At 39.8% G+C, this 13,283-nt stretch overlaps 1 protein-coding gene across 1 annotated transcript in view; it reads left to right on the top strand.

Moving 5' to 3' along the window:
- The window catches only part of LOC128376055 (protein diaphanous homolog 3-like), a 170,171-nt gene that overhangs the window by 108,391 nt on the left and 48,497 nt on the right, over positions 1 to 13,283 (top strand). The window contains exons 26-27 of the mRNA XM_053336388.1: positions 8,080 to 8,175; positions 8,672 to 8,734. Coding sequence (XP_053192363.1) covers positions 8,080 to 8,175; positions 8,672 to 8,734 — 159 coding nt within the window. The remainder of the gene's footprint in view (positions 1 to 8,079; positions 8,176 to 8,671; positions 8,735 to 13,283) is intronic.

Below are 13,283 nucleotides of genomic sequence, written 5' to 3'. Positions count from 1 at the left end.
CAAATACTGCACCTCAATAGAGATACACCATTCCCAGCATGAAACATGTTAGTGGCAGCCTCATGTGATGGGAATTCACAGCTGGACCAGGGCTTCATGAAGTAGACAGTAAAATAATTGCAGCGAAATCCTGAGAAATCTGACATGAGAACTGCAAATCAGTGGATTTACTTTCAAGCAAGACAATGACCCCAAACACAAAAAGGCAGAACTTCCCAGGAATGCCTTAAAAACAAAAGCAGAGACCCCAATCCAATCAAATTACAAACTACTCTTTATTGGCCGTTTATATTGGTATCCTTATGTTATTTTTAAAAATGAATGTGTGTTTAGTTTTGTAACTTGCTCAGATTGACACCTTGTACTTCTTTCCTCTGTGTTTGTGTGTTGACTTGTGTTTCACTGCAAACTTTTCTTTTTCAGAAAAGTAGTTTAGAAAAAAAAAATCATAAAAATAAACTTCAGCCAAATTTTGTCAGAAAGGCTTATACAAATATGCCTAGAGCTTGAAATTTATTTAGATACGCTCAAATTAAGATAAAGCTAAAGGCAAACTCAATGACATCCCCGAGAAGTGATGTTTTTGGCAATGTATGACACACACACTCACCCATGCACATATACACATACGTACACACAGATTGCTGGGATGAAATGAATATGTGATAGTGATTTGGCATTGTGCTTCCAACCCAGGACAGGATTTACTCACTCTCTTTCACACACTCTCACACTCTGTCTCTCTCTCACGCAGTCTGTCTCTCAGCCTATTTATTAACTAAAGAGCTTTCTCTTTGTTTGTCAGGGAGGATTGTCCTCAATGGAGATTTTCTGTGTAATCATCTGATTATCCATCAATTCCCTAAAAAGCCCCAGAGAGGCTGCATATCCACATTATGCTGAAGGGCACATCAATGAGAGACAGAAGGAGGAAGGTGGAGGGTTTCCTAGAGGAAATTATCAAAATGGATTTTAGCTTGTTTTTAGCTGGTTGAGGCGTAGCTTCGACTACTTATGTATTCCTGAAATGTATAGTTCAAACAGAAACCTTCTCATATTCCTCTGCCTTTTTGCCACAGACTGGGCTTCTACCTACACAATGATATGCAGCCTGGTTTCGTCATCTGCACTATGTGCTCTGGTAGTCTCTGAGAGTGAGAGCATCAGCTTGCATTCATTTGCATAGAGCCCTATGGAGATTGAAATTCAGATTGAATAGGTGTTTTTTTTCCCTCCTCCTCTAGCTGTGCCTGGCTTGTGTATGACAAATCTGTTGCATTAACTCCCAGGGTAGGCCAGAAGCAGGAATGTTTGTGGAGCGACAAATTACACATCAGAGCTTTATTTAACATTCCCTACATGGCTACAAGCAATGAACTATTAAGACGTCAAATAGAGGAACAGCTAGAGATGCACCCCTGCATGCAAAGATGCTAAAAGTATGGGGAGGGGGGCATCGGAGTGAGAGAGAAAGAAAGAAAGAAAATTAAAATGTATTTTTTCAAAGCAGGATTAATGCATCCATATGATGAATTAGTATTATAGTGGTGTTCACTTAGTTTGCATTTTATACTATTTTCCCTCATTATATTTTTACATTTATAATAAACTGACAATTTGAAATATTGGAATGATAGTGTTGCCTGCTGGCATCCATTGTGCAGCAGTCTTGTGCCCAACGTTGCGGTTGGCAGCTATACTAACAATAATCTAGTGTCCACTGCTTGTCTTCTGTGTTATGAGGTGTGCATGTGGTGGACCTAACGCAAAGCCAGTGAATCATCAAATTAATGCAAATACTTAAATTACTTAAAACTTGAACATTAAAAGTAAAAATAAAAAACAATGGCCTATTTACTGTATGTTTCCAGCAGACAGAAAAAAATGTAGGAAAGGAAAATTCTAAGAAGTGTGGCTATTGTATATTTATGGTGTCTACTTCAAGATCAGTCAAATGCAGTTGAATCCAAATTGCTTCCCTTATATAATAGACACTTACCCTTTGTTACTGTAGTATATATATATATATATAGTATATATTTGCAAAAGGCACTTCTGATCTTATTCATCAGTCTTAATGTGGATATCAGGTTTGACTTACTTGTATTACCAATTTATTTTTCCTTTCTTATACAGTCATTTGCCCATCATTATTCTCATTTCCAGACTCTGTACTACCAACACATTTTGTAATAGAGCATAGAAATACAAATGGTAAAATTTCACTATGACTGCTTATGACTGATTGCTGTAAAGCAGTGATTCCTTTTCTGCTTGTGCTCCCTTAATATGAAGCAAAATGATTTGTCTTCCAAACCCTTATCATTAGGTGCATGTCAATATAATGGAATGATTTTTTTCTTCTCAGACTGACTGACTGAGTATTTCACAGAAGAAAAAAGAAAAACAAGCAAACAGAAAAGTCCAAAAACTAAACAATTCAGTGTGGTTTAGTTTAGCTTCTTCTTAAAATGTCCTGATATGGTAATCATCATCCTCTGAACCCAGGTCCGAATCCTTACCCCCAGGTTGTGAACTACTGCTTCAATATAATATAGATTTGCATTGGGTTTATCTGTTAATGTATGTATTTAACTGATAACATGATGTTGTGTTCTGCTTGGCTAAGATGCTGATTTCTTTATGATTGGCGGACCATCAGTGACCTTTTAGAATATTTATTAGCTGGTAATGACGCATGGAAGTCGGTAGTTCATCCCTATTCATCATCCATATCAGTGTCGGTAAAGTGGAACAGAGGGTATTCAATAGTGAGAGCGAGAGAAATGGCTGACTGACCTTATTGCACCATTTGCCTTCTAAGTCTCCAAGGGAACACAGTGGTTGGCCGGTATTCATTGTACTCAGGCATGTCATTTTCTCCCCTTAGCTTTTTCATCCCAACCCAGCTGACCCCATTTCTTGCCTTGCTCTGGCCCACCTTTGCTACACACTGCTACAGCCGGATCATTGTCCTGATGATAAGTGCCACATCCTGTTGAGAGAGGTGGCGGGAGACATTAGCCCGGGTCTGAATGGAGGGTAGACATTGACACACTGACAGGCTGCTTGTTCAGACAATAGAAAACGCTAGTCTGAACAGGCTCTGATTAAATAGATGGTGATTGAAGTTTCACTACAGACAGGGGGATAAGTACAGCCTTTTCCCAGAGGTGGAGGTTCAGCTTTGTCTTGATTCCACTCCTAAAGTGGATTCTTTTGTTTTGTGGTAGAGTAAACAACCCATCTGTTTTTGCTTATCTTCTTGTTGATCTTACCTGTACACTTGTACATCTGTTTGTACATCTAACAACGTAATAGAACATATCCACACACATTTTCTCCCAAAGATGGCAGTCAAGCTTGACACTTCACAGTAGAGCTCATTTGGCTCAGTTACTGCTGTCTTTTGCTACTGAAACATGGGACATGGAGCTTATGGTGGAGCAGCAATAAAGAAGATGTGAACACAAGGCAGACACTCTTACTATTCTTTAAATAGACATCAGTGAGGCCTAGACTGGCTTATGAGAGTGCCTTTCAGTTTTTGTGGAAGTTAAAGCAAAAAGTCACATTGCACACCTGTCACAAGAGCTCTGATCCCAGATGCAGCAGAATAGAAAAAGGCAGGCGAATTGTTCACATCAAAGGACCAATCAGTAGCTCTACTGCCAAAGCTGGGATACCACTCTTCACTGTCCCGCTCTTCTCACTAGTCTTTGTTCTCTCGCCACATCCTCTTCAGCGCCACCTTTCACAAGCTGAATGACTGTTTCAAACCCATTTCACAGCTACTAGCTTGACTAATATTCCTCTGCCATGTGTTCCTCCTCCATTACTATCCATGTGACAAGTCCATGATCTCTCTCTCTCTAAGTTTGCAAGCATGTGGGTGTGAGTACATAAATATGTTTTATGATTTTCAGTGTTGGGCTGACTGAAAGCACCTCTTGTCTACATTCTATAAAGCAGTTTTCTGTATCGGCCTGTCTGAGTTGCTTCTGATTGATGTGTAAAATTGGACTGTTTTTGCTCCCATATATTCCTGAGGCAGGAGATCTGAGTGGGTTTCGTTTTTCCTTGCCTCCTGAGGCACACAAAGTGTTTCATGTTCTTGTGGGTTGGAGTCAAACGGAGTACTACACATGAAGGCACACACTACAGGTTGCAATAGATTGATCTGCTCCTTTTTGTTTGTTTTCTGTGTACTGTCTGTATTTTTTTGTGTTTGTGTCTATGTGTGTTGTGGAGTGTAAAGCTTGCTGCCTGTGATGAATTGCCACAGCAGTGGAGACAAATTTGGACGTCGAGGAGCGTTGTTTTTGCTCAGAAATCCGTGCTGCCTCTCCGCTCTGCGTAATGATGAAGAACTAGGCACACATGAGCCAGAAGAGTGCAACTGTTGCAAATGAAAAACACAAAAAACACATATATAGGACAAAGGCAGACAAGGAAGTGGGCCATGATATATCCAGTGTGTGTGTTTATAGTTGCAGCTTAGTGTGGGTTTTGGTGTTTCAGTACAACCACAGCCCACCACCCTGGGACCACCACCCTCTTCCTTTTAATACAAGGACTTTAGAGGAGGGTTTGCAAAGGAACCATGTACTGTAGTGCTGATTGACAATCTTTGTAGGTTTGCAGGGAATCCACTGCGGTGTTGCATGATATGCACAAAGGAAAAGTAGATGAAATGATCGGTTAGTGGGCTCTATGGTGAAGCGTGACTGTAGCAATTGTGGTTAATACCTCATGGAAGAATCCCAGAGATAGAGAAAAGCTTGTAGGCATCAGGCAGAAATGGCAAGCAAGATATCAAAGTGTTAAAACAACATGAAATACCTGGAGGATGACCACTGATTTCAGTCCTGGTCCTTATTAACAACATTTGAAATAGACCAAAACAATCCGAGTCTGTACAATACACACATTCAAATATGGACTGTGCTCAATTCATTCATAATATGTGATGCTGGCAATAGAACAGTCTAATAGAAGCAAACTTAGCAGAAAGCTACTATATGATTTGCCACTTTTTAAACATTTAAATAAATTGTTTTACACCATATGAGACATCCTTCCATTACTGTAGATTAAGAATTAGGATATAGCCATTTGATGGCCAAACCCTAGCCCTTATTTGACATGAAACCAATGCAACAATATGTAAGGTTGATTAAGGCAGGAGTTATTTTAGTGGATTTTGTCACCTATTAAATGCTAAATAACGGAATCTACCCTGTAATTCAGTTTATTTAAGTGCAATATGATTACGTCACCACATACACCAGTTATGTTTACTGCTTTGCCATAAAGACTTGCGCCAACTCCGAAGCAACAGCAACAACAATGGTAGACTACGCGTTTGTACAGCTGTTGCTCCTGGCTCTTTGAGGCTTCATTGGCATCCAATCACAGCAGAGGCTGGTATTGCTTCAGTCTTGTTTGCTGTGGTTGTGCTCAATAACCCCGCCCCCGCCCCTTAACGTAACTGGTTCCTTCTTCTAGTCCAGCAAAGTACTGGTGCCACTCTGGAACCAGTTTGTCTGGCCCGGAGCCAGTTCTTTGTCTGTGTGAACAGGAAAACCGCTTCCAAATTAAGCACTGTCCCCGAACCAGCACTGGAACTGCTTTGGTGTGAAAGGGGTATTAGCTAGCCTGCCTGACTTATTAAAAACTTGTCTGCGTGGCCCAACTCCTCTTCCTTCTTTCTAACAACATTTCAGCCTTCTTCAGCCCCCTTTTTTCCTGTTTGTACTGTAGTATTTCAGGATTGTATTGTAGACATACCTTTTGTCACCAGAGTTGCAAAAATACACAACCATGGGTGCTTTAATTCGTGCTTGTTCCCACTTTCACAAAAATAAAACCCAATGTGTTTATATAGAAAGTGATGATCTTTGGCCCTTTATAGATCCTGGTAGCATCACAAAGTCTTAGTCTTAGAATTAGAATTAGATTTTGATATGTGTGTGTTATTGTTCCACAGGGAATTGTCAGACAAAATGGGAAGAGTGAGAAAAACACACACAGCCCTAATCAGAGCAATGTCCTCTTACCCCTCACTAAATCACTTGTGGGACACAGTAGTCACACAGTGGCTGATGTTACAGCTTGGTCTCTATCAGGCCGATGAAGCTGTAACAACCTTTCCAGCACTTCATACACTGATGATGAATCAGATTCACTGTACATGTTTAAGCACAGCAGAGGAAGTTTACTATAATTGCATTTGAACATTTTAAATGTCTAGAAAATAGACATCATGTCCACACGTTTTTTAAAATGCATTCAAAATCTTTACATCAAATTACTGTCTTCAAATGAAATCATCGTCCTCTAAGAGCTCAATATAATTAAGCCTGAAATAATGGTCATGATGTAATTTTTTTTTTTTTCTGTAGTATAAGTGGTTCCATTCGACTTGCAAATTGCTTTTGTAGAGAAAAGGCACCCACCCACACCTCACCTTGGGAATCAAAGAAATTTTGATCAGAGCTTGCTTTGTGATTGGTCAGACAATAACTGCTAATAGTTTGATATGCTAGTTCACAAACTAAAACGAGGGCGCTCACTCTAACAAAGTTAATGATCCACACGGTGACATTATAAAAAGAAAACGTGATGTGCAAATGAGCGAAAGAAAACTGAACGTTTATTAATTTATTTTGTTTGTTTTTTGTTTTGTTTTTGTTTTATTGTTTGGCATGCACACTCCGTACCGCTTCCTGAATGCTGCTTCGCGAGACAACCTCAACGAGAAATATTGTCACGTTTAATCTCGTCACATCCCTAGAGCTGCTGGGTCAGGTCTGCTAGCTGTTCCAGAGTCCAAGTTAAGGTCAATGGATGATAGAGCTTTTGCTGTACTAGCACCTCAGCTCTGGAACAGGTTTTCTATTAGTATTCTATCTGCTGACTTTCAGTCAGTGACCAGACGAGCTGTGCTGCACAGTAGGCTGTGTTTGCTTGCTGAAATGTGGTCACACAGATCAGACTTGCTCTCTAGTGGGTTGGGTGGCTTCACTCACCAAGAGTACTAATACTCTCGTCCCTGGAAAAAATCATTCACCTGAAATTGGTTTATTTTTCTTTCTTCTTTAACATCCTATACTGAAACACTTTTTCAAAACTTGAACGGAATACAGAAAACTCAACAGCACACCTAGACAGATAGACAATTGGCAGCCAACAGTCAAATGTAATAAAGCCAATACTGTTTCTGTTTTTGGTCAAACACAGAATATTTAATGCCAATGTGTGAGTAGTGAAAATGAAAGTTTCCAGAGTTCAGTGGCAAACATCCCTTCACATTTTCATGTTTTTTTGACAAAGATTTCAAATTATATAGGCAACACAGATGCAGTGAACACCTAAATATTCACATTTGCATGACAACCACAGTAAAAACTTTTTTATTGACAGTATGTGTTGTCCCTGAACTTTTAAATATACCAGCTATCCATTTCCTTCCCATCCACGGCAGGCTGTTTTCAATGCAAATCACTGGTCAGGTCCATCATTCTGCCCAGGTGTCAGGGCCAGGTTTTTAACTGTACCAACAAAGGGCATGATTTACATGTCATATCTGCAAAGGTTTTTCCCCACTGTGTGCATTTTGGTGATTCCTTTGTGACTATAAAGCAAGGGCTTGATATTTTGAGTCAAAAGGATTCCATAGTAAATACTGTGAAACACCATGCTGACTGGTTTGAAATGGAATTTGTGTTTCATTTCAGTTTGACAGTGTATTGCATATTCCTCTACATGTGACTATTGATAAAGTTGACATCTTATAATTTTGTTTGTCAGCTGCTGACATCCTCTCAGCAGAAAAACTTCTTACTTGTATATTCCAAAAGCTTGCCTTGAGCTAGTCCCATTATGTATTGGGTATACATGTGGGTTCAATGGTTTTCATATTCAATCTGTTATGTGTTTAAAACAGTGCCCAGCTATTGTCTGTTCCAAATTGTTGCAATATAGATGGCAAGCCTCACCACTAAAATAAACTGCACTGATTTTCTTTCTTTACTTCTCCTAACACCCCCTCTTTCTTTTTCTTCTTGGGTTTTACAGAGAATGATGAGACAGGTGTGATGGATAGTTTGCTGGAAGCTCTACAGTCAGGCGCTGCATTCAGAGACCGCAGGAAGAGAGCACCAAGACCCAGGGGTAAGTCTTTTGTCCTTTACCTACATTTATACACAAACAAAGATGCACACACACCAGCTTAGTACCTGTATTGACTAGAAAGACTCTGGACATTTTGTAATTCAATGTTCTAATTCGAGGCACTTATTCCAGTCACATATTTATTAAAAAGCTGACTGAATTGGATCCATTCTTGGGTTCTCATGCCTTGGTTTTATTTTATTTTATTCACAGTCCCTTGCAAAATACAGTATAATGTTGTTTGTTTGTACAAATGTTTGCTAGCAGTACCAAGCAAGATGCCAGAACAATACTGAGAACATTTTATGTTTGGATCTCAGTAAAATGCAATACACACCCAGATTATTGTTGTTTCTGGCAATTTTAAATCCACATCCAGGAATTGAAAAATTGAGAGCTGATGGGGTTTGTGGCGTTCTGAACAACTCCTTGAGATCTTTTTGATCCCCTTTGATGAATGTGTGTTGGCATTGTGTGTCCACTGCCCTCCTTACAGATAACCAGCACCAGACGATCAGCCCCAGCTCCTACCGACAGGTTCTCAGGCCTGTTAACCATGGTAAAGCAAAAATAAGAAATCCATAAAGCTAAAGCCACAAGCTTTCTCAGCTCTATCTTTTATCCTCTGTTGGAATTCAGCCTCAATCATCGCTTTCATGAAATGCAAATTTCCTTTGACAGTTCATATCACCTGCTTTTTTGTGTGTCCACTGACCTTTTCAGTTGTCCTTGTGCCTTTTTGTGACCTTGTGTGTGCCCTCTGAAAGTGTGAAAGGGCATTTCTAAAACAGTTTGAGGCAGTAGCGTGTGCAGAGTCTGAGACGGTTGAGATTGTTTCAAAGCAGTGTGTGGACTGTTCCGGTGCCTCAGTTTGATATGGTTCTTAAATTGTGCTGTACCTGCAGAATTTTGAGTTCAGCACTATGCTTTTCAGTGTAGTTGTGCTCTTTCAAATGTTTAAGTTCATGTGAAGGGAGAAACAGATATTTAGTCACATCAAAAGATTTAGGTGTCTTAGAATGTTATGGATAGAGTAACAGTTGTTTGTCTTTTGGGGATAAGCGCTGAGACAAGTGTGTCACATCCCAAGGAGAATACTTTGTAAGGGATTAGAAAGATTACACTGAAAGATTAATAATTAAAATGGTTAAATATAATTATGTTGACAGTTCCATTGCAGGAATTTTTGGATCCCTCCTGTTTCTACTTTGTTTTTGAAGAGAGGTAAGGCATGTGCACTAAGGTCAAACATACAGATGAAATGCTGTATTACAAATATCATTCAGACTGCATATAAGGTACATGTCACTTAGAACACATTGGGCGATCAATGTTATCAATGTTAGAAACTCTAATATTTTAATCTAAAAAAGGCAAGGATATGTCTTGATGACTTCCTGGGAGTGACCAAATTTGGGATACTAATTATACCAAATTTAATTGTGCTGTATTATTCATATTGTGAACAGATACTCTGCTTTTAGCTATGGCTAAAATGAACAACAAATTCTCACGTCAAAGGTTTTCTACAGTCATTACGGAGGCACTTAAAAATTACGCTGTAACCCCATTACCTCTTAATACTTGAAATTGGAATCCCAGTGGGCTGGGTACAGCCACACATGAATAAAATTATTCACGCTCAATCCACCCACATCATTGATGGCAATGATAAAGGGCCTTGCTCTGTTGTTCTGCTACGACTTATCTGAAATTAGATTGGAAAGGGACGAGGGGGAGGGAGATATACAGGGTGGGAGGAAAGAGACAGATAGAGGTGGCTGTAACATAAGAAATGGAGAGAAATGGTGTGAGGAAGAAAGATAGAGTCAGCTGGTAAGAATGAAACTAAGGTATAATATGGGAGAAAATTGTTGGAGCACTGAGACTCAGATGCTATTTGTGTGTGTGTGTGTGTGTGTGTGTGTGTGTGTGCGCGCACTTGCATGCGTGTGTGTGTGCACTTGCATGTGTGTGAAACAGTCCGTATGAGATAGAACATGCCAGAGCTATGTTGTGTTAACAGGGTATTAGAGTTGGATCGCATTGCGTGAAGGAGTTTCTGCTTAGTGTCCATGTTGTAAAAAGACCATATGATGTGTTATACAGGTAAAAAAGGCCCTGGAAGGTTCCTGGTCCAGCTGCCCCCTGCTGGTTTTCTCAGATATGGCCTTGTTGACTAATAAAGCTCAAGGCTTTCGTCTGTCACCGCAGGCATCATACTCACTGCCAGCCTCCCAGAGCAAACACAGCTAATTACTTTTTCTCTGCCCAGCCCCAGCACCAGCTCAGCCCTCTCAGTGCCCATTCATCTTAATTTCCCCCTCTCTGCCATCTGCCTCCTAAATAACACTCCTCCTCATTTCCCTACCATCCCATATCCCCGCTGTCTTCTTCTATACTCTCATGGCCTGACAATGGCCCTCCCTAAACATAATTGCCTGTTATTGGTATGGAGTCTCTCCACTTCTCCTTCCTCACCCCCTCCTCTCCCATTTCCTTTCCCTTCTTCTCTCCTACGGAGAATCAGGCCTTAATTGCCCTGGGCTTAGTCCGCGGTGTGAGTGAAACCCACAACATGCTCTTTGTTTAGTTGGGAGCTGATGAAGTTTAGTCAGCGGTACAGGCACTTTAACAGCTGCATTCACTTTCACACCATCCTACCACCTCCTTTTCACACAGTTTTAAATACCCTTTAATAATTGATCTCAGGGGGTGTTTCTTCACTCCACTGGAGCAGTTAAGAGAATTAAAACAGAAACATATGTGCCAGAAGATACTGTAATTAGTGTTGAAAGGGAGATATTTGAATGGTCAATCTGAACATGCATTGTGCCATTACATTTAGCACCAATGGAGCCTCAGGTGCTCTAGTTTTTTGTGTACAGAGAAAAATCAGACGACCAATGCATGCTGTTCCCCTATCCCAAAACTTTGATGAGACAAAGGGGGTAGTCAGATTTTTGGATTTGGATCCAATATCCAGAATTTTTACAATTATTGGAATCGTTATTTTTTATCCGATTGCCAATATGTGCTACTGGCTCTGATACAGCAGCCTCTCTCTGTAGTCACCACTCTGTAGCCCTGAGCAGTGTCCCATCCACAACACTATCTGATTGGTTAAAAGTCATAAATAATAGCATAGCAATGCTGAATGCTGTACATGCTGCTGTGCCACAGACGGACTGGAGGAGCTCTGGTGAGCGAGCAGAGCTGTGTTTTGATGGTACGGGAGCAGATATTGCTGAAGTTACAATAAATTAAAAATCACAATCTTATGATGTATTTCTATGATGACAAGACTGCCCAGTTTCCCATATACTGCTGGAAATATCTAAAGCATGCACTTTGTTGCAGTGATGCTAATGTTGAGTCTTGCAGCGCTAACTTGATGGGATAGAGAACATCAACATGTTAATTTGTTGATCCATATTTTAGCCATCTGACTACAGCAAAAATATGTCTATAATTGTATGTCTATAATGTCATTTGTTGCATTTGCTTATCACTTTTCAGGGCCGTGCACACTCTCTATTGGAACAGAATGGTTGTTAAAGACTTTAGATGTAATAGAACTGTATCTAAGGCCTTTGTTAATACATATATGGACTGAAGAGATTTTATGCAGTCCATATACATAGTTCCCCACTATCACAGTTCAACATTGAAGCAGTGGTGGGATAGGTACTCAGATACTTAAGTAAAAATACCACTACCGTAATGTAAAAATACTTTATTGTAAGTAAATGTCATGCGCTTAAAATTCTACATAAGAGTAAGTGCAGAAGTATTACCAGCTAAATGTACTTTAAGTATTAAAGTAACTACTTATTTTGCAGAAACTCAAGCTGTGACTGATATTAAATACATTTAACAATGTACATCATTATTATTGATAAGGCAATGGATAAGTAGCATTTTACTGCTGAAGCTGATTGAGGTGGAGGTAGTTTGAACTTCTTTGTGAGGGCCATGAGATATATCTGAGCGGTTTTGAGAAGATAGATGGGGTAGGAAATGTTCTTCTACATAAAATTAAATTCAAATTATTTTCTTTAATTTGTAGATTTTTGTGAAATATTGTAGAGTTTAACTTCTTTGGACCTTAAAAAGTTATCTTTTTGAAAATGTTAGGGGAATTATCTCTTTAGTGTAACTGCAAACAACAGTCATCTGAAACATGACAAATAGCCACAAATGCACAATGATTTGGGGGCCACAATCCAAAAGGTTTGGGAACCACTGCAATATATTGTAATTTTGAAGCTCATTTAGATGTTATGTTATATAAAATTGTATTCTGAAAAGTATTAGTGCAGTAGAGAAAGTATAGTAGTTTTCTCTGACATGTAGTGGAATGGAAGTATAAAGTAGCATCAAATGGAAACACTCAAGTTAAGTACAAGTACCTTAAAATTGTAGTGAAGTACTGTACAGTACTTCACTACATCACTCTCCACCAGTACATTTCAGTGAAATCAACTAATGGCTTTCCAACACTATTTTTCTATAACAAATTAAGCATAATTGTTTTTCATTTTACTGCAAATTCATATCGGTCAGTCTTATGAGAATATGCTTCATAGTCATGAGGAGTATTATTGCCACTTAAGAGAAAATAAGATTAAAGAGGCATTCTACCTCAATGGCTCACTGCTTGCAAAGAGATGTACAGGTACATCACCCCCTCCTTCTCTCCCTTCCTGTTTTCTTATTACTGTACTGGGTCCTGGCCTCAGTTCCTTGAATTTTTCTCAGCTTCCTTCATTGTCTCTCATCTCTCCTCTCCTTCCCCTAAATTGGCTCAGCACACTTCAACATGAGCCAGCAGCTGAGGTGTTTAGCTTGGTCTGCAGTCCTCCCTCAGCACACATACACATACACATAGAAGTACACAGACACACCTGCAGACTTCTGGGGATGAAGGTAAGCAGGCTTTGTGGTGGCTGGCCTGGGTTAGGATAAGGCTGTGGGGCTCTGGGGCTCCTCGACACTCTAAATTGGATTGGGCTCCACAGAATGATGGATCGATGGTGGTTAGCCACACAGGTGTAAGAGACTTATTGAATCTATAAAGCAGCCATAGCTTTTTAACTGTGTCCTTC

The sequence above is a fragment of the Scomber japonicus genome, chromosome 1 (genome assembly GCF_027409825.1).
Source record: "Scomber japonicus isolate fScoJap1 chromosome 1, fScoJap1.pri, whole genome shotgun sequence".
Taxonomy (NCBI): Eukaryota; Metazoa; Chordata; class Actinopteri; order Scombriformes; family Scombridae; genus Scomber; species Scomber japonicus.
This window is presented reverse-complemented; position numbering and strand designations above follow the sequence as displayed.